Genomic DNA, 22,886 nt, shown 5'->3' with positions numbered 1-22,886 from the left:
TTGCTTGACATCATGAGAAAATCAAAAGAAATCAGCCAAGACCTCAGAAACAAAATTGTAGACCTCCACAAGTCTGGTTCATCCTTGGGAGCAATTTCCAAACACCTGAAGGTACCACGTTCATCTGTACAAACACTAGTACACAAGTATAAACACCATGGGACCACGCAGCCATCATACCGCTCAGGAAGGAGACGCATTCTGTCTCCTAGAGATTAACGTACTTTGGTGCGAAAAGTGCAAATCAATCCCAGAACAACAGCAACGGATCTTGTGAAGATGCTGGAGGAAACGGGTATAAAAGTATCTATATCCTTAGTAAAATGAGTACTATATCGACATAACCTGAAAGGCCGCTCAGCAAGGAAGAAGCCACTGCTCCAAAACCGCCATAAAAAAGCCAAACTACGGTTTGCAACTGCACATGGGGACAAAGATCGTACTTTTTGGAGAAATGTCCTCTGGTCTGATGAAAAAAAAATATAACTGTATGGCCGTAACGAACCATCGTTATGTTTGGAGGAAAAAGAGGGAGGCTTGCAAGCCAAGGAATCACCATCCCAACCGTGAAGCACGGGGATGGCAGCTTCATGTTGTGGGGGTGCTTTGCTGCAGGAGGGACTGGTGCACTTCACAAAATAGATGGCATCATGAGGCAGGAAAATTATGTGGATATATTGAATCATCTCAAGACATCAGTCAGGAAGTTAAAGCTTGGTCGCAAATGTGTCTTCTAAATGGACAATGACCTCAAGCATACTTCCAAAGTTGTGGCAAAATGGCTTAAGGACAACAATGTCAAGGTATTGGAGTGGCCATCACAAAGCCCTGTCCTCAATCCTATTGGATATGTGTGGGTTGAACTGAAGCATGTGCGAGCAAGTATGCCTACAAACCTGCCTCAGTTACACCAGCTCTGTCAGGAGGAATGGGCCAAAATTCACCCAACTTATTGTGGGAAGCTTGTGGAAGGCTACCCGAAACGTTTGACCCAAGTTAAACAATTTAAAGGCAATGCTACCAAATACTAATTGAGTGTATGTAAACTTCTGACCCACTGGGAATGTGATGAAAGAAATAAAACCTGAAATAAATCATTCTCTCTACTATTATTCTGACGTTTCACATTCTTAAAATAAAGTCGTGATCCTAACTGACCTAAAACAGGGAATATTTACTGGGATTAAATGTCAGGAATTGTGAAAAACTGAGTTCAAATGTATTTGGCTAAGGTGAATGTAAACGTCTGACTTAAACTGTATGTCATTAGTCCAAACATTTTGGGCTACACACTAATATGACCCACCTGTGGAAAGGTGAGACTCTCACGAACACGTTCATGTCAGTTTTTTTGCTCGCCCTCAGGCCTCACAAGACTCCGCTGAAGTACCAGTTGAATAGAAGTATATATGGAGATTGTTAAGTGCCGAAAATAAGTGTTTAATACATGTTTCCTGATCTTTCTTATTTCTCTCAGAATTAGGACAGACACCTCAGAACAAACTTCCTTTTGATTTGTTGTTCCATGTAGTGAATCTGTAATTCAATGTGTTTGTAATGGGCTAATAGCAGTAAGGCCATATTAAAATGTTTATCATATATATATATATATATATATATATATATATATATACATGTATATTTTTTGGTTTGTTATCTAATTCAAGGGGTCTTAAAATTGAAAATCAAACCGCTAAATTACCTTCTTAAAACAATTCCATATAGTTTAAACTCCCCTGGTTTAGACAGGGCTTAGTCTGTAGAGGGTTAAACTGACAGATATTTATGGGGATTTTTTATTAGGCTAATTAGATTTATGCGGGGACGCAAAAAACAACTCTAGGTTAAGGAATATTGTTTAACTTGGTCTAACCCCTCCAGGCTGCAAGCGCTGTCCACAAACAAGGTGCTGAAATAGCTCTGGATTAGTTAGCGAGTCATGGAACACTTGCTCCTTTTGTTCTGTCTGTGTTATTTGTCTAAAATTGCGTTGTGCCAGTCTAAAAAACAATGCATGCCTTGCAGTTCATACAGTGCATTCGGAAAGTATTCAGACCCCTGGAATTTTAACACATTTTGTTACGTTACATCCTTATTCTAAATGGATTAAATAAAAAAAATCCTCATCATTCTACACACAATACCCCATAATGACAAAGTGAAAACAGGTTTTTAGAAATATTTGCACATTGATTAAAAAAAACAGAAATACCTTATTTATATAAGTATTCAGACCCTTTGCTATGATACTCGAAATTGAGCTCAGATGCATCCTGTTCCCATTGATCATCCTTGAGATGTTTCTACAACTTGATTGGAGTCCACCTGTGGTAAATTCAATTGATTGGACATGATTTGGAAGGCACACACCTGTCTATATAACGTCACACAGTTGACAGTGCATGTCGAAGCAAAAACCAAGCCATGAGGTCGAAGGAATTGTCCGTAGAGCTCCAAGACAGGATTGTGTCGAGGCTCAGATCTGGGGAAGGATACCAAAACGTTTCTGCAGCATTGAAGGTCCCCAAGAACATAGTGGCCTCCATCATTCCTAAATGGAAGAAGTTTGAAACCACCAAGACTCTTCCTAGAGCTGGCTTCCCGGCTAAACTGAGCAATCGGGTCAGAAGGGCCTTGGTCAGGGAGAACTGAGCTCCAGAGTTCCTCTGTGGAGATGGGAGAATGTTTTCAGAAGGACAACCATCTCTGCAGCACTCCACCAATCAGGTCTTTATGGTAGAGTGGCCAGATTAAAGCCACTTCTCAGTGAAAGGTACATGACAGCCTACTTGGAGTTTGCCAAAAGGCACCTAAAGGACTTTCAGACCATGAGAAACACGATTCTCTGGCCTGATGAAACCAAGATTGAACTCTTTGGCCTGAATGCCAAGCGTCACGTCTGGAGGAAAACTGGCAACATCCCTACAGTGAAGCATGGTGGTGGCAGCATCATGCTGTGGGGATGTTTATCAGCGGCAAGGACTGGGAGACTAGTCAGGATTGAGAGAAAGATGAACTGAGCAAACTACAGAGACATCCTTGATGAAAACCTGCTCCAGAGCACTCAGGACCTCAGTCTGGGGCGAAGGTTCACCTTCCAACAGGACAACGAACCTAAGCACACAGCCAAGATAATGCAGGAGTGGCTTCGGGACAAGTCTCTGAATATCCTTGAGTGGCCCAGCCAAAGTCCGGACTTGAACCAGATTGAACATCTCTGGAGAGACCTGAAAATAGCTGTGCAGCAATGCTCCCCATCCAACTTGACAGAGCTTGAGAGGATCTGCAGAGAATAATGGGAGAAATTCCCCAAATAAAGGTGTTCCAAGCTTGTAGCATCATACCCAAGAGGACTCGTAGCTGTAATCACTGCCAAAAGTGCTTCAACAAAGTACAGAGTAAAGAGTTTGAATACTTATTTAAATGTAATATGTTTATATATTTATTTATATTCATTTTCAAAAATGTCTGAAAACTTGTTTTTGATTTTTCATTATGGGATATTGTGTGTAGATTGATGAGGGGAAAAAACAATGAAATCCATTTTAGAATATGCCTGTAAAGTAACAAAATGTGGAAAAAGTCAAGGGGGTCTGAATACTTTCTGGAATGCACTATACAGGCTATTCATTTTTCATGAAATGGCTTTCTTTTACACTTTGGCAAGTGTTTATGTAGGCTATTTATTTGTTTGTTTATTGTACATGAAGGTAAACCATAAATGCCAATGCAGTAACAGACCCCAATTTTGAGGAGTGAATGGACACATCAGTACATCACTACTGCTCATAACAGCACTGTTTCTTTAACTGCCAGTGCTGAGATACTCGTCATGATAATCCATTGGATTTCTGTGAACCAATCATGTGCTGAACTGTACAAAGAGATCTAGTCCCTCCCCCAGCCTCAGCACCATAAGCCTAGCCTCGTCGAGAAGCCTGCTTTTTATTTTAGGTATGGCTACTGGAATCTACCATTCTACAATGCATAGAGCTGGGAGAGACAGAGCCGCGCTCATATTGAAAGATAGGACTAATATTTAAAACGGTGTTCAATTCTATATGAATAATATATTTTAGGAACTGGGATTATATTGCAATGTATTACAAACCAAGACCTTTACGAAGTCCAAGCGATCATCATTCATGGAAATGAGGATTCTAATGAAGATAAAGGTTTTCCTATGGCGGCGGCTTCTGCTTCTCTTCCTCCTGGGGAATACAATAGAAGCGCAGACGCGCTACACCATCCCGGAGGAGCTGAGTGTGGGGTCCGTTGTTGGGAATATAGCTAACGATCTGGGTTTGAATTTGTCTGAGATTTCCGATCGTAAACTTAGAATAGCTTCCGAGGGTGGTAAGCAGTATTTCAGTGTGGATTTGGGAAAAGGCGAGCTCGTTGTTAATGAGAGGATAGACAGAGAAAGTCTTTGTGGAAGAAATGCCAATTGTCTGTTGCCTTTAGAGGCTATTATAGAAAACCCACTACAGCTGTATCGTGTTGAGATCGAAATTCAGGACATAAATGACAATTTACCACTTTTTCAAAGCAATAGACATGTTTTAAATATTGCGGAGCACACACTACCAGGCGCAAGATTTCGTTTAGAATCAGCACAGGACCCCGACGTTGGCTCCAATTCTTTACGCACATATACACTTAGTAAAAATGAACATTTTGTGCTAGATATTAAAACAAATAAAGATGGGTCAAAAGTATCCGAATTGATTTTAGAAAAAGTATTGGACAGAGAAAAACAGTCCGTACACAGCCTGCTTCTAACAGCCGTAGATGGTGGGAATCCTGCTAGATCGGGCACAGCAGAAATTATTATTCGGGTACAAGACATAAACGATAATGCGCCCATCTTTGAGGAAAGTGGATATGATATCCAAGTGGTTGAAAATACACAACCAGGAACTATCGTTGTCACTGTAAAAGCAGTCGACCGTGATGATGGAGTCAATCGTGAGATCGTTTACTCATTTGGACCACACACCTCAGAGTCCCTACGGAACCTTTTAACTGTTGATCCCCAAACTGGCGAAATAATGGTTAAGGGAGAGATAGATTATGAAGAGAGAAATTCGTTTAAAATTGATGTTCTTGCCACAGACAAAGGCATTCCACCAATGCAAGGCCTATGTACTATTAATGTTGAAATTATGGATTTGAATGACAATTCCCCAGAGATAATTTTTAAGTCTCAGCCTAGTCCTGTTAGTGAAGACGCGCCTGTTGGAACAGTTATAGCTTTGATAAGTGCCAAGGATGTAGACTCTGGAGATAATGGCAACGTCAACTTGAATATAGCGCCAGGCTTACCATTTAAATTAAAACCATCTGTATCTAACAACTACGCGTTGGTTACGGACACCAGTTTGGATAGAGAAAAAAATCCAGAGTACACTGTCGAAATTAAAGCTTCTGACTCCGGAACACCGTCTCTCAACTCTAGAAAAACAATTAATGTTCGTATTTTAGATGTTAATGACAACCCTCCAGTTTTCTCCCAACCTTCTTACACTGTTTACGTCAGAGAGAACAATGCTGCTGGATCAATAATGTGTTCAGTGTCCGCTTCAGATCCAGATATAGGTGAGAATGGGAAGATATCTTATTCTATCTTAGACTCTAAAGTACAAGACGTGTCTGTCTCCTCCTATATTTACATAAACTCAGATAACGGCAGCATCTACAGCATGCACTCGTTTGACTATGAGAAACTGAAGGTGTTTCAGATACAGGTCCAGGCAAAGGACCACGGCTCTCCGTCTCTGAACAGCAACGTCACGGTTCATGTTTTTATCCTGGACCAGAACGACAATGCTCCCGCTGTTATTTACCCATCCACTGTCATGGGCTCTGTCTCCCATCAGAAGATGCCCCGGTCCGCTAAAGCAGGCCACCTCACCACTAAGATATCGGCAGTGGACGCAGACTCGGGTCATAACGCCTGGATTTCCTATAGGCTGGTGGAGGCCACAGACTCGTCTCTGTTCAGTGTGAATCTTTACACAGGGGAGGTGAGGACTAAACGCGCTGTTTCAGAGCAGGATGACTCCTCTCAGAGGCTGCTTATAGAGATACAGGACAATGGGGAGCCGGTCCAGTCCGCCACAGTCACAGTCAACATACTGTTAGAGGACGGGCTCCACGAGCCCATCTCGGACTTCCGCCAGAAAACAGCCGAGCCCAGCAAGAGAAACAGTAAAATCACCTTTTATTTGATCATCTCTCTGGCCTCTGTGTCCGTTTTGTCTTCGTTGACTTTTCTCATCTTAGTGGTGAAGTGCGTTAGAAACAGTAGGAGCAGCTCGAGTTGCTGTATCAGACGGGCTGACTCTGACGGATACAAGAATCCAAACAGAAACCTGCAGCTCCAGCTCAACACTGACGGCCCTATTAAGTATGTGGAGGTCCTGGGAGGGGACATGTTGTCTCAGAGCCAGTCCTTCAGGTCGTGTCTCTCTCCAGTGTCCGAGTTCAGTGATTTCACCCTCGTTAAGCCCAGCAGCACCACTGACTTTCAGGACATGATAAACGTGCTTGATGCATCATTACCTGACAGTGCGTGGACGTTCGAGAGCCAACAGGTGAGCACAATTCCTGCTCAAATGAGTGTTATGCAAATGTACAGTGTTCTCATCTATTTTTCGTATTCCAGTGACCACATTAGAACAAATCTTGCATACTTTAAATTGATGTGTTTTCATAACTATGTATGTTGATAATAGGTTTGTATTTTTGTGGTTCTTTTGATAAACGTCTTGCATTTCAGAGGCTATACGCTGCACAGCCCGCCTTAACTCTCTGGCTTGGCGCTGTCCAAGGTTCTGAAATGTTCGCTACAGTTCTGACTCGCTGCTAGAATAGGGGAGAGCTCTGAGTGATTCAGTTCGTCACTATAGCAGCATTGTACTTTTTTAAAACCTCAACTAGTAGACCATCTTGGTTGTTTTGTACCGTGATTTTGTTGTTCTGTTCCCTTACTTGCTCGTACAATATTTTGTTAAATATGAATTGCTTCACTTTTTTACGACTTTCATAGGGAAACAACTACATTATTGCATCAACAGGACATGTCACAAAAGACAGAAGACACATTATTACGTTGAATTGTTTTGTTCATGAAACAATAGCTATAGGTCTAACAGAAATTCTATTGTTTCATTCTACTTCGATTTCAATGTCCGGTGTATTTTGATTTTCATATTTTTTTAATTAGTCTTACGAAAAACGTATTTTATTTGTGATGGTAGAGCGTAATAGGTCTACGTAGCTGTTTTCCTCGACCGTAGCCTGGGTATGTACTGCTGCTTAAAAAGGCAGCACTGATCCTAGTCTTAATCTATTGGAGCACTGAGCGCCAATAGCATGCAGCATTGTACAAAGAGATCTACGCCCTTCCCCAGCCGTAGCACAGTAACCCATACAATGCACAGAGATGGGAGAGACGGAGCTACGCTCATCGATACAGTGAAAGGAATATTTTTGCAACATTTTGTACTTGAAAGATAACGGAATATTCATGATCAATTCCTTATGATTGCGATGTATTGCAATCCAAGAACCTCGTTTACGTCAAAAATACATATTCTTTGGAAATGGGGATTTTAGGGATGAAGATTCTGCATAAACGGGCGTTCTGGCTATTCTTTCTGCTATGGAATACAATACAGGCTCAGATCCGCTACACTATTCCAGAGGAATTGAAAGAAGGAGCTGTTGTTGGGAATATAGCAGAGGATCTTGGTTTGAAAGCGTCTGAGATTTTTGTGCGTAAACTAAGGATCGCCTCCGAGGCTGGTAAGCAATATTTCAGTGTGGATTTGAGGAGAGGCGAGTTGGTTGTCAAGGAGAGGATCGACAGAGAGAGTTTGTGCGGACAAAGCGCCAGTTGTCTATTACCACTGCAGGTTGTTATTGAGGAGCCGCTCCAGCTTTACCGCGTTGAGGTGGAAGTCCAGGATATTAATGATAATGGGCCAATCTTTTTGTCTACTGAACGTGTTCTTAATGTTGCAGAATCCACAACATCCGGAGCTCGGTTTCTACTTACCAGTGCGAAGGACCCTGACGTGGGATCCAATTCCCTCAGTTCATACAAATTAAATAAAAATGACTTTTTTTCATTAAATGTTAAGACCAATAAAGATGGAACGAAAATACCAGAGTTACTTTTACAAAAAGCACTAGACAGAGAGAAACAGGCCGTTCATCATCTTGTGCTGACAGCAATAGATGGTGGCAATCCGGCCCGATCAGGTACTACGGAGGTCACTGTTCAAGTTTTAGATATCAATGACAATGCTCCAATCTTTGAGAAATCGCTTTATGAATGTTCTTTACTAGAGAATTCACCCAAAAGTACAGTGGTCATAATCGTCAAAGCCGGTGATACTGACGAGGGTGCTAATGGAGTAATGCAATACACGTTCGCTGAGCAAACGCCAGACTTCATACATGAAATGTTTTCCATTGACTCTGAGTCTGGACAGATCACTGTGACTGGCAATCTGGATTATGAAGAGAGTCACACTTATGAATTTAATGTACGCGCTACAGACAAAGGAATTCCCGCTATGGAGGGCCACTGCTCTATTCGGGTAGAGATTTTAGACGTGAATGATAATGCACCTGAAATTGTCCTTACCTCGTCACCTAACCCAGTGAAAGAAGATGCTTCTTTAGGAACAGTTGTTGCTTTGATAGGTGCAAAGGATCTTGATTCGGTGGAAAATGGGAAGGTCAGTTTGAGTTTAATAGGCGAACATCCATTTAAATTGAAACCGTCGTATGCAGATAATTATGCTATACTAACAGACTCTGAACTCGACCGGGAGCTATTTTCTGAATATAAACTGACAATTGTCGCCTTTGATTCGGGTTCTCCTCCCCTCACTTCAAAAAAAGAGGTAACTGTAAGAGTTTTGGACGTTAATGACAACCCTCCAGTTTTTTCCCAGCCCTCTTACACTGTTTACGTCAGAGAGAACAATGCTGCTGGATCAATAATGTGTTCAGTGTCCGCTTCAGATCCAGATATAGGTGAGAATGCGAAGATATCCTATTCTATACTAGACTCTAAAGTACAAGACGTGTCTGTCTCCTCCTATATTTACATAAACTCGGATAACGGCAGCATCTACAGCATGCACTCGTTTGACTATGAGAAACTGAAGGTGTTTCAGATACAAGTCCAGGCAAAGGACCGCGGCTTTCCGTCTCTGAGCAGCAACGTCACGGTTCATGTTTTTATCCTGGACCAGAACGACAATACACCCGTTGTTATTTACCCATCCACTGTCATGGGCTCTGTCTCCCATCAGAAGATGCCCCGGTCCGCTAAAGCAGGCCACCTCACCACTAAGATATCGGCAGTGGACGCAGACTCGGGCCATAACGCCTGGATCTCCTATAGGCTGGTGGAGGCCACAGACTCGTCTCTGTTCAGTGTGAATCTTTACACAGGGGAGGTGAGGACAAAACGCGCTGTTTCAGAGCAGGATGACTCCTCTCAGAGGCTGCTTATAGAGATACAGGACAATGGGGAATCGGCCCAGTCTGCCACAGTCACAGTCAACATACTGTTAGAGGACGGGCTCCACGAGCCCATCTCGGACTTCCGCCAGAAAACAGCCGAGCCCAGCAAGAGAAACAGTAAAATCACCTTTTATTTGATCATCTCTCTGGCCTCTGTGTCCGTTTTGTCTTTGTTGACTTTTCTCATCTTAGTGGTGAAGTGCGTTAGAAACAGTAGGAGCAGCTCGAGTTGCTGTATCAGACGGGCTGACTCTGACGGATACAAGAATCCAAACAGAAACCTGCAGCTCCAGCTCAACACTGACGGCCCTATTAAGTATGTGGAGGTCCTGGGAGGGGACATGTTGTCTCAGAGCCAGTCCTTCAGGTCGTGTCTCTCTCCAGTGTCCGAGTTCAGTGATTTCACCCTCGTCAAGCCCAGCAGCACCGCTGACTTTAAGGACATGATAAACGTGCTTGATGCGTCTTTACCGGACAGCGCGTGGACTTTCGAGAGCCAACAGGTGAGCGTATTGTTTGAATTGGTAATTGAAATGGAAGTTATTAAACTTGCTATTGTTCCCATATATTTATATGTCATACAATGCATAATACGGCTTGGTTTCGTAAGTACTTTTCCTGTAATATGCAATGAAAATAAAATGTATAGCATTAGGAGCTTCTTTTTTTCAGCTAATTTGCTTTCCTTTACACTTTTCACGTGAGGTTTCAAGCATTAATTGAACTTTCCATGTCCTGAGTCGTTTTGTGCTGTGCTGTCTAACGTCAGTGGTCAACCTGGTCTCACAGCATTTTGTATTATTCTGTATGTAAATCCGAGACACTCCATTTAGTATGATATGTTACCTTTCCTATGGTACGTACTAATTTGTGAATGTCCATCACCCATTTCATATGGAATGTTACTCATTTGAAATACTTACGAGATTTAGTTTAGAAGTTAGGTTAAAGGGTTAGGGGACGGGTTAGCTAATATGTTAAGTAGTTGCAAAGTTGCTAAAAAGTAGTAAGTAGTTTAAAAGTGGGCAATTAGTTGTAAAAGGTAATAAGTTCAAATGCTAAAGTTGTCCGTGATGAGATTTGAACTCGCAAACCTTTGGGTTGCTAGACGTTCGCGTTATATGCCCAACCATCCACTCAACCAACCACCCTACTTTTGTTTTTGCCTTAAGTAACATCTGTCTTATGTAACCATACCAAATGTAACATACAATATATATACAGAAGTATGTGGACACACCTTCAAGTTAGTGGATTTGGCTATTTCAGCCACACCCATTGATGACAGGTGTATAAAATCGAGCACACAGCCATGCAATCTCCATAGACAAACATTGGCAGTATAAAGTCCTTAGTGAAGAGCTCAGTGACTTTCAACATAGCACAGTCATAGGATGCCACCTTTCCAACAACTCAGTTTGTAAAATTTCTGCCTTGCTAGAGCTGCCCTGGTCAACTGTAAGTCCTGTTATTGTGAAGTGGAAAACGTCTCGGAGCAACAACAGCTCAGCCGTGACGTGGTAGGCCACACAAGCTCACAGAATGGGTCCGCCGAGTGCTGAAGCACGTAGCGCGTAAAAATCATCTGTTCTCGGTTGCAACACTCACTACTGAGTTCCAAACTGCCTCCGCAAGCAACATTAGGACAAGAATTGTTTGTCGGGAGCTTCATGAAATTGGTTTCCATAGCCGAGCAGCTGTACACAAGCATAAGATCACCATGAACAATGCCAAGCATCTGCTGGTTCTCTGAAGTGATGAATCACACTTCAACATCTTGCTGTCCGACAGGATCTGGATTTGGCTGATGCCAGGAGAATGCTACCTGCCCCAATACATAGTGCCAACTGTAAAGTTGGCTGGATGTGGACTAATGGTCTGGGGCTGTTTTTCATGGTTCATGGTTCGGGTTCTGGGAAGGCCTATTCCTGTTTCAGCATGACAATAACCCTGTGCACAAAGCGAGGTCCATACAGAAATGGTTTGTCGAGATCGGTGTGGAAGAACTTGACTGGCCTGCACAGAGCCCTGACAACCCCATCGAACACCTTTGGGATGAATTGCAACACTGACTGCGAGCCAGGCTTTATCGCCCAACATCAGTGCCCGACCTCACTAATGCTCTTGTGGCTGAATAGAAGCAAGTCCCCGCAGCAAAGTTCCAACATCTAGTGGAAACCCTTCCCAGAAGAGTGGAGGCTGTTATAGCAGCAAAGGGGGGACCAACTCCATATTAATGCCCATAAAATGAGATGTTCGACGAGCAGGTGCCCACATACTTTTGGTCATTTGCTTTATCACACCAATTTGAGCGTTACAAATATATGTTTACTATTTCGCGTCTATTCTGAGAACAAGCTTCAGTGGTTCCTTTTGGCGCTGTCCACTACCTTCAGTATCCAAAAGTTACCACAGCCACAACATCAAGATGGCTTTTTGGTCTTAATTTAAGGTTTTGGTTACGCATAAGGTTCGCAGTGTGGTTAAGGTTAGGGTTAGGTTTAAAATCACATTTTAAGAAGGTAAATTGTAGAAATGGGCAGGGTTTATGACTTTGTGGCTATGGTAACTAGTGACGACCACTACCGTGGTGCTGAACGTGAAAACAAATGTACGCGTTCTTCCAGCACATTGATTCTGACTCAACGGCATACCTTATTTATGTTGTTATAGGATTTTGTGCTATTTAAAACAGTGTTTTTCAGCAATATCATATAGGCCTACATGCAAATTATCTGTAGCCAAGAATTTCTCATGTGTTCTTCTGAAAGTATTGCTTCTCCAAAATACACTAAAATAACTCATACATTGCCTAAAAAAGATCATAGCCAAATACTAATGCAGTGCGACTTATGGATCAAAATGAAAGGTTCCACATGTGCATCTTGTAACAGTCAATTCGTGAAACCCTAAACTGTCCTACATCTACAGTGTTACACTATTCCAGTTTTATCCCAGTTTGACCTCATATCCAGTTTAATCAAATATCCCATTGATAAATGCATGTTTTAGGACATAAACAAAGATTCAGTTCAAATGATTATCCTATGATTTGTGTGCCCCACTAAAATACAAAGTAATCAAGCCAGTTCATCTCTATCTCTATGCCTGCCTATTACATGAACTCTCAGCCTAAATCTTTGGCTCCACTGTTACTTTAACTCAGAGCTGCTCCTAATAGTAATCTATTGGAGCTCTGTAAACCAATCATGTGCCGAACTGTACAAAGAGATCTATGCCCTCCCCCAGCCTCAACACCATATCCCCTACAATGAACAGAGCTGGGAGAGACATAGCTGGGCTCACATCGATGTACAAGTATTGGATTTAGCCGTTCATTTAAGAAATTGCTGGGTATTTGGTAATTGCATTGCATTCTCTTGCGATGTGTGACGGATCAAGTGCTTTATCTATTGCACGCTATTTGTGGAGATGTGGACGCTAGTCAAGATTAAGATTTTTCCATGGCTGGCACTATGGATGTTCTTTCTCTTGTGGAATACAATAGAGGCGCAGACTCGATACACCATCCCCGAGGAACTGGACGTGGGCTCTGTTGTTGGAAATATAGCTAAGGACTTGGCCTTTGACATCGCTAAGATCTCTGATCGCAAACTGAGGATAGCCCCCGGGGCTGGTAAGCAATATTTCGCTGTGGATTTGGGAAAGGGCGAGCTCATTGTAAATGAAAGGATAGACAGAGAGAGTCTGTGCGGACAAAGCGCGAGTTGTTTGTTACCACTACAGGTTATCATTGAGGATCCACTTCAGTTTTATCGTGTTGAGGTGGAAATACTGGATATAAATGACAACTCTCCACGTTTCAAGTCAGATGAAAACACAGTTAATGTGGCGGAATCAACTCTACCCGGGGCAAGAATTCCGTTGGAAACGGCACAGGACCCGGATGTTGGAGCAAATATGCTGCGCTCTTACACCTTGAATACAAACGACTTCTTCAAGTTGAATGTTAAGAATAGCAGAGACGGAACAAAGATTCCTGAACTTGTTCTTGAAAATGCCGTTGACAGAGAGAAACAGTCTGTCCACCATCTCATTCTTACAGCATTTGATGGAGGTTCTCCTGCTAGATTGGGAATAGCGAAATTTACAGTTATCGTTTTAGATAACAATGACAACGCACCAAGTTTTGAGCAAGACTTGTATGAGATCCATCTTAGTGAAAATACCAATCCTGGAACGTTAGTATTGACTGTTAAAGCTGACGATTTAGATGAGGGCTCTAACAGTGCTATAGTTTATTCATTCGGGTCACAAACACCAGATGACGTGCAAAAACGTTTTGCTATCGACCAAGAGACAGGAGAAATAACATTGTCACACGAGTTAGATTACGAAATTGGTCACTCTTACAAATTTGATGTATGTGCGAGAGACAAAGGCACGCCATCTATGGAGGGGCACAGCGATGTTCAGGTGACGGTTATAGATGTTAATGATAACTCACCTGAGATAACCATCACATCCTCACCCAAACCCGTTAGAGAGGATGCCCCAGTAGGTACCATGGTAGCTCTAATTAGTGCAAAGGATTTGGACTCGGGAGAAAATGGTCAAGTTTCCCTTCGTATGTCTTCAGATTACCCTTTCAAATTAAACCCCTCATTTGCAGATCATTACGCACTAGTAACACATGCAACTTTAGACCGGGAGAAATATCCTGAATACCGTATTGAGCTTGAAGCATCGGACTCAGGGTCCCCAGCTTTGACCTCGAATAAAATCATAACAGTTAATATTTTAGATGTTAATGACAACCCTCCAGTTTTCTCCCAACCTTCTTACACTGTTTACGTCAGAGAGAACAATGCTGCTGGATCAATAATGTGTTCAGTGTCCGCTTCAGATCCAGATATAGGTGAGAATGGGAAGATATCTTATTCTATATTAGACTCTAAAGTACAAGACGTGTCTGTCTCCTCCTATATTTACATAAACTCAGATAACGGCAGCATCTACAGCATGCACTCGTTTGACTATGAGAAACTGAAGGTGTTTCAGATACAGGTCCAGGCAAAGGACCACGGCTCTCCGTCTCTGAACAGCAACGTCACGGTTCATGTTTTTATCCTGGACCAGAACGACAATGCTCCCGCTGTTATTTACCCTTCCACTGTCATGGGCTCTGTCTCCCATCAGAAGATGCCCCGGTCCGCTAAAGCAGGCCACCTCACCACTAAGATATCGGCAGTGGACGCAGACTCGGGTCATAACGCCTGGATTTCCTATAGGCTGGTGGAGGCCACAGACTCGTCTCTGTTCAGTGTGAATCTTTACACAGGGGAGGTGAGGACTAAACGCGCTGTTTCAGAGCAGGATGACTCCTCTCAGAGGCTGCTTATAGAGATACAGGACAATGGGGAACCGGTCCAGTCCGCCACAGTCACAGTCAACATACTGTTAGAGGACGGGCTCCACGAGCCCATCTCGGACTTCCGCCAGAAAACAGCCGAGCCCAGCAAGAGAAACAGTAAAATCACCTTTTATTTGATCATCTCTCTGGCCTCTGTGTCCGTTTTGTCTTCGTTGACTTTTCTCATCTTAGTGGTGAAGTGCGTTAGAAACAGTAGGAGCAGCTCGAGTTGCTGTATCAGACGGGCTGACTCTGACGGATACAAGAATCCAAACAGAAACCTGCAGCTCCAGCTCAACACTGACGGCCCTATTAAGTATGTGGAGGTCCTGGGAGGGGACATGTTGTCTCAGAGCCAGTCCTACAGGTCGTGTCTCTCTCCGGTGTCCGAGTTCAGTGATTTCACCCTCGTTAAGCCCAGCAGCACCACTGACTTTAAGGACATGATAAACGTGCTTGATGCATCATTACCTGACAGTGCGTGGACGTTTGAGAGCCAGCAGGTGAGCACATTGTTTTAAATGGTAATTGAAGATAAACGTGCTATTGTTTCCATAGATATATTCGCCTTACAATGCATAATATGTCTGTTTACCGTATATTTCATTTCCGCGCTGTCGATTGCAGTGGTGCTGAAAGTGAAAAGGAACGACCAATATTTATTGGCATATTTTTACTGTCTAGATTGTTACTTGGATTCGTAAATACTTTTCTTGTACTCTGCAATGAAAAGAAAATTAATAGCATCAGGAGTTTCGTTTAGTATTTTCTTCTTTCAGTTATTTTACTTCCATTGATACTTTTCACGTGAGGTTTCTAGCATTCATTTGAACTTTTAATTCTTTGAATCGTTTTTTTGCTTCGTTGTCTAACGTCATTGGTTCAGTTTGCCATTGTCCTATACCCTGGGTTTTCACTAGTTACCACATCTACAAAGTCAAAATGACTATACGCGATTGTAAAAATTCATGAAAACAAACATTATCTGTTTGGTCTTAATTTAAGTTTAAAGTCATGCATAAGGTTAGCAGTGTGGTTAGATTTAAAAGCACATGTTAAGTAGAGAAATTGGCGCGGTTTTAACTTTTGTGGCTGTGGTAACTAGTGACGGCCACTTACCGTGGTGCTGAAAGTGAAGACAAAACTATGTATTCCTCCTGCACATTAATTCTGACTCAAGGCATACCTTATTTATGTTGTATATGAACTGGAAGACATTTGCTATAGCATTGGTTTGCTATTTTAGAACAGTGTTTTTCAGCAATATGCTGTAGGCCTACATGCAATTTATGTGTAGACTAAATTTCGCTATAATTTCTCATGTGTTCTTTTCAATGTATTATTCATCCATAGTTGAAATACACTAAGATAACTCATACATTGCCTAAACAATGTAGCTTAGCCAAATACTAATGCAGTGGGATATATTCATTAAAATTAAAGGTTCCACGTGTGCATCTTGTAACAGTGAATTCATGAAACCCTAAACTGTCCTACATCTACAGTGTTGCAATCTTCCAGTCTGCTGTAAACAAGCTCTCACAGTCTCACGTCAGAATTAGATGTTCATCCATGTTTCTCAAACGTTACATTTCGAAGTTGTTCCAAACGTCAAATTTCAAAGTGTTTAAGGTTACGTTTAGGAATTAACACCCTCATTTTTAAGTTTAGGCATTGACTCCGAATGGTTAAGGTTTGGTATAGGCTTAAAACAATTATCTAAAAAAACTTTATATTGCTGGATTTGAACATGCAACCTTTTGCACCTGGCCTGCGCGAGGCAGAGGCAGATGCTTACTCCTATCCACCATTCCCCTCCACAACAGAAACCTACTTGAAGGTAACAGCACTCACCGTTGCCTCTAGTGGCTGGTTTCCACTTCATCTCCCGACGTCCTCAGACATGGATGGATGTCTAATACTGACTTGTATCACAGGTGACCTGGCTGGATTCATCACAGTTTGATCACATAGCCAGTTTTATCACATATCCCATTGATAATTACATGTTTTATAACATATAAAGCACTGTGGCATTCAGTTCAAATAATTGGCCTATGATTTGTATGGCGCACTAAAATTCAAAGTTCATCTTTATCTCTATGCCGGCCTATTACATTAATTCTCAGCCAATGTTCCCTCTAATATTTTTGGGCGCTGAGCAAATTTCAGGTCAGCTGAGCGCAAACTATAACGTTGTAAAACTTCTGTGCAACTTCCAGCATGCGTTTACTGTGAAAACTGAGGCTGTACCCACATTAAGTTACAGTTTTAACATTGGCCAAGTAGGCTGCTGTGGCTATTTGATCATAATGTAGGCCTACCAGTGTGGCTGACAATCAAAAACAATGGAGAAAACGCATCCCATAACATTTTAACATAGAAATAGCGGTTCTATCATTCAGCCTACAGTAGCAGCCAATCTGTGTTTAATGTAAGCCTACATTCCAGTAGACTTTTGAAAAAAACATGCAGGGCTTGACATTAACCTGTTTATCCACTTGTCCTTCAGACAAGGAGGTGACTGAAAATGCTGTTGTGTTGTTTGATGCAAGAAACCACTTTACAAAATAAAATTAATTGTTATTCCCCTACCATTATTACAGAGAATCTGAAAAAGTATGCTACCCTCTGCCTATTGGCTATTCAAGCCTGTCTCAAACACAGCACTTCCCCTTTAAGACAAAAAAACTCTTGACCTGACTTGCTTTTCAAAGATGTCTCGAAATGCACAGGTTTTGTAACCTTGTAGGAAGCAATCACTCCCCTATTGCTGACTACAAATTATCTATAACTGGGTTAATAACTCACTATCAAAGGATTTGAACAAAATGCAGCTCTTGCTTTGATCTCAAAACAAGCGCATCTACTCACGACCACTCATGCTGTAAACACAGTCCAGTTAAAAATAAATGGCACAGATCCATATATGGCAATGGTCTGTTTGCATATAGACCTACTGCAGCTCTGATTGGTTATGCCGCACCGGCCTGTGTAGAGTACGGGCTGAGTCCTGTATTTGTATTTACTATGGATATACCCATTAGTTCCTACCAAGGCAGCAGCTACTTTTCCTGGGGTCCAGCAAAATTAAGGCAGTTTATACAATTGTAAAAACATTACAATACATTCACAGATTTCACAACACACTGTGTGCCCTCAAGCCCCTGCTCCACCACTACCACATATCTACAGTACAAAGTCCATGTGTACATGTGTGTATAGTGAGTATGTTATCGTGTGTGAGTGTGTGTGTGCATGTATCTGTGCCTATGTTTGTGTTGCTTCATAGTCCCCACTGTTCCATAAGGTGTATTTTTATCTGTTTTTTAAATCAAATTTTACTGCTTGCATCAGTTACTTGATGTGGAACAGAGTTCCATGTAGTCATGGCTCTATGTAGTACTGTGCACCTCCCAGTCTGTTCTGGACTTGGGGAATGTGAAGAGACCTTTGGTGGCATGTCTTGTGGGGTATGCATGGGTGCATTCGGTGCATTCGACATGTCAACACCTCTTATAAATACAGCTTGTGATGAAGTCAATCTCTCCTTCACTTTGAGCCAGGAGAGATTGACATGCATATTATTGATATTAGCTCTCTGTGTACATCCAAGGGCCAGCCGTGCTGCCCTGTTCTGAGCCAAGTTCAATTTTCCTAAGTCCCTTTTTGTGGCACCTGACCGCACGACTGAACAGTAGCCCAGGTGCGACAAAACTAGGGCCTGTAGGACCTGTGTTCTGCCTACAACAATCTCTGTCATAGTTCGTTTTCTTTCAGGATGTTGCATTGAAAGTGGCTAATATTGCTTTGACTCAATCACAATTGTCACAGTAAATGGAAACGTTGATAGTGTTAACTAACAGGGAAAACAATAGAAAGTTCAATCTTGTGCTTCTCTCCGTGGGATGATATTACCTCTGCGCTCAGCGTGGCTGTCCCGGGGGAGCTGCGCAGCAGTCTCTGGGCTACGGCCCCTGCTCGCAGTTTAGAGGGAACATTGCCTCAGCCTATATCTTTGGCTCCACTGTTACTTTAACTCAGAGCTGCTCCTAATAGTAATCTATTGGAGCTCTGTAAACCAATCATGTGCCGAACTGTACAAAGAGATCTAGTCCCTCCCCCAGCCTCAACACCATATCCCCTACAATGAACAGAGCTGGGAGAGACATGGCTGGGCTCACATCGATGTACAAGTATTGGATTTAGCCGTTCATTTCAGCAATTCCTGGGTATTTAGTAATTGCATTGCATTCTCTTGCGATGTGTGACGGATCAAGTGCTTTATCTATTGCACGCTATTTGTGGAGATGTGGACGCTAGTCAAGATAAAGATGTTGCCATGGCTGGCACTATGGATGTTCTTTCTCTTGTGGAATACAATAGAGGCGCAGACTCGATACACCATTCCTGAGGAACTGGACGTGGGCTCTGTTGTTGGAAATATAGCTAAGGACTTGGGCTTTGACATCGCTAAGATCTCTGATCGCAAACTGAGGATAGCCCCCGGGGCTGGTAAGCAATATTTCGCTGTGGATTTGGGAAAGGGCGAGCTCATTGTAAATGAACGGATAGACAGAGAGAGTCTGTGCGGACAAAGCGCGAGTTGTTTGTTACCACTACAGGTTATCATTGAGGATCCACTTCAGTTTTATCGTGTTGAGGTGGAAATACTGGATATAAATGACAATTCTCCACTTTTCATGTCAGGCGAGAACACTATAAAAGTGCCCGAATCAACTCTATCTGGTGTTCGGTTTCGTTTGGAAACGGCACAGGACCGTGACGTCGGGATAAATTATTTGCGCTCATATTCTCTGAATAAAAATGACTTCTTTGCTTTGAACGTTAAAAACAATAAAGACGGCACAAAGGTTGCCGAGCTTGTTCTGGAAAAGACTGTTGACCGGGAACAGCAGCCGGTGCACAACCTAATCCTTACTGCGGTTGATGGAGGTACTCCGGCAAGATCTGGAACCACGCATGTTACTGTGATGGTGATAGACATAAACGACAATGCGCCTAGTTTTGACCAAGACTTGTATGAAATCCAACTGAGTGAAAATGCAATACCCGGGACATTAGTATTGACAGTTAGAGCCAACGACTTGGATGAAGGCCCGAACAGTAAAATAGAGTATTCATTCGAATCGCATACAGCAGAGTCCATTCAAAAGCTATTTGTAATCAATGAAGACACAGGAGCTATTACTTTATCCGACGCATTAGATTACGAAAAAAGTCCTTCATATAAATTTGATGTATGCGCTAGAGACAAAGGCACGCCATCTATGGAGGCACACAGTGGTGTCCAGGTAACTATTGTAGATGTTAATGATAACTCACCTGAGATAACCATCACCTCCTCACCCAAACCCGTTAGAGAGGATGCCCCAGTAGGTACCATGGTAGCTCTAATTAGTGCAAAGGATTTGGACTCGGGAGAAAATGGTCAAGTTTCCCTTCGTATGTCTTCAGATTACCCTTTCAAATTAAACCCCTCATTTGCAGATCATTACGCACTAGTAACACATGCAACTTTAGACCGGGAGAAATATCCTGAATACCGTATTGAGCTTGAAGCATCGGACTCAGGGTCCCCAGCTTTGACCTCCATTAAAACAATAACAGTTAATATTTTAGATGTTAATGACAACCCTCCAGTTTTTTCCCAACCTTCTTACACTGTTTACGTCAGAGAGAACAATGCTGCTGGATCAATAATATGTTCAGTGTCCGCTTCAGATCCAGATATAGGTGAGAATGCGAAGATATCTTATTCTATATTAGACTCTAAAGTACAAGACGTGTCTGTCTCCTCCTATATTTACATAAACTCGGATAACGGCAGCATCTACAGCATGCACTCGTTTGACTATGAGAAACTGAAGGTGTTTCAGATACAGGTCCAGGCAAAGGACCACGGCTCTCCGTCTCTGAACAGCAACGTCACGGTTCATGTTTTTATCCTGGACCAGAACGACAATGCTCCCGCTGTTATTTACCCTTCCACTGTCATGGGCTCTGTCTCCCATCAGAAGATGCCCCGGTCCGCTAAAGCAGGCCACCTCACCACTAAGATATCGGCAGTGGACGCAGACTCGGGTCATAACGCCTGGATTTCCTATAGGCTGGTGGAGGCCACAGACTCGTCTCTGTTCAGTGTGAATCTTTACACAGGGGAGGTGAGGACTAAACGCGCTGTTTCAGAGCAGGATGACTCCTCTCAGAAGCTGCTTATAGAGATACAGGACAATGGGGAGCCGGTCCAGTCCGCCACAGTCACAGTCAACATACTGTTAGAGGACGGGCTCCACGAGCCCATCTCGGACTTCCGCCAGAAAACAGTAGAGCCCAGCAAGAGAAACAGTAAAATCACCTTTTATTTGATCATCTCTCTGGCCTCAGTGTCCGTTTTGTCTTTGTTGACTTTTCTCATCTTAGTGGTGAAGTGCGTTAGAAACAGTAGGAGCAGCTCGAGTTGCTGTATCAGACGGGCTGACTCTGACGGATACAAGAATCCAAACAGAAACCTGCAGCTCCAGCTCAACACTGACGGCCCTATTAAGTATGTGGAGGTCCTGGGAGGGGACATGTTGTCTCAGAGCCAGTCCTTCAGGTCGTGTCTCTCTCCAGTGTCAGAGTTCAGTGATTTCACCCTCGTCAAGCCCAGCAGCACCACTGACTTTCAGGACATGATAAACGTGCTTGATGCGTCTTTACCGGACAGCGCGTGGACGTTTGAGAGCCAACAGGTGAGCGCAGCTACTTTATAATGTGTTTTTATTACCACCGGATTATATCGTTCTTCATTCATGAATTCATGACTGTATCTCCTGGAACTGGGTTTTACCACTTTTATTCATTTCGATTCTATATAATTGGGTTGTTTTGCAATTCAGTCTTTATGACAGCGTTTAAAGCTCGAATAATGTATAGATGTTTTGCATTGGATGCTTCTCAATCCATCACATCCGCTGATGCCGCACTTTCGCATATGCGGTGAAAGGTGACAGGGCTAGAGCACTGTTAGTCAGACCATGAGACATCCCGAAAATTGGTCTTCTGTCAAAATCGTCTATAGCGTCCAAACGGTTTGGCTACAAACTATTATCACCCCTCTATGGAAAGATGAGACTCCCACTGACTTTAACGACATTATAAACGTGCTTGATGCATCTATACCTGACAGTGCGTGGACGTTCGAGAGCCAACAGGTCAGCCATAGTAAAATCATTAATTTGAGTGACATAATATCACTAGAACGAATTATGAGTAGGAACGCATGACTTCAATTGTAATTTTTGCTCATCATAAATGTGAAGCACAATTTTAAGTGAAAATAACATAAACGATGCTTTTTTCACATCGCTCTGTCAGTTCCCTTCTTTCCCCGCATGGTTGTGTTTTCCACCAGGCCTGCATGCTATTTAAGCAGTCGAAGCTATAATTTTTGCTTTAGCCCATTTCTTTACTAGAACGTCACAAACACATAAATCCCACAGAGTTTTAAAGAACCTCAACATTTCATAGGTTCGTGGAAATTACGTATTTTTATACTAATTATGAATGCAAGTTTTATTCTCAAATAAACATAACAAATATATCTGTGACATAAATGAGGAGTAATTAATGAGCATGGATATGCTCCCAGGAACTGGTATCTTTGTTCTTATCCACGCGCGCAGAGAAGGGTTGTACATTTCAGCACCATGGACAGTGACACGCGCTCTCTACTGGCCCCGAAACCGTCAGCGTTCTGTTTTGTTGCTGCATCATGTCCCACACATCTACCGGACACATGTTCACTTTAAGTCAATTTAACACGGTTTACTTTGACCTCAGATAAAGGGCTATTACTTTTATCATCACTGTCATTATTTCATAACCATTCGTGCAATGGGGAAAAAAGGCATTTTGTATTACCTCATGATTATTATTCCATTTCTTCATGAAATATGAGCTG

General features: G+C 42.5%; 1 protein-coding gene across 38 annotated transcripts in view; it reads left to right on the top strand.

Moving 5' to 3' along the window:
- Positions 1 to 22,886, top strand: part of LOC139537164 (protocadherin gamma-C5-like) — a 136,770-nt gene that overhangs the window by 99,982 nt on the left and 13,902 nt on the right. For 2 of the 38 annotated variants that reach the window (XM_071338154.1, XM_071338132.1), the window contains exon 1: positions 3,936 to 6,596. The exons of 30 other annotated variants lie outside the window; for them this stretch is intronic. In XM_071338154.1, coding sequence (XP_071194255.1) covers positions 4,146 to 6,596 — 2,451 coding nt within the window. In that variant the 5' untranslated portion in view covers positions 3,936 to 4,145. Of the gene's footprint in view, positions 1 to 3,935; positions 6,597 to 7,438; positions 10,050 to 12,818; positions 15,424 to 19,054; positions 21,676 to 22,886 lie in introns of those variants that run through there. 6 more of the 38 variants (XM_071338158.1, XM_071338137.1, XM_071338136.1 and 3 more) reach the window with 5 other exon arrangements.

Source organism: Salvelinus alpinus, chromosome 13 (assembly GCF_045679555.1).
Source record: "Salvelinus alpinus chromosome 13, SLU_Salpinus.1, whole genome shotgun sequence".
In the NCBI taxonomy this organism is placed as follows: domain Eukaryota; kingdom Metazoa; phylum Chordata; class Actinopteri; order Salmoniformes; family Salmonidae; genus Salvelinus; species Salvelinus alpinus.
The sequence above is the reverse complement of the archived record's forward strand: the minus strand, read 5'-3'. Positions and strand labels throughout refer to the sequence as shown.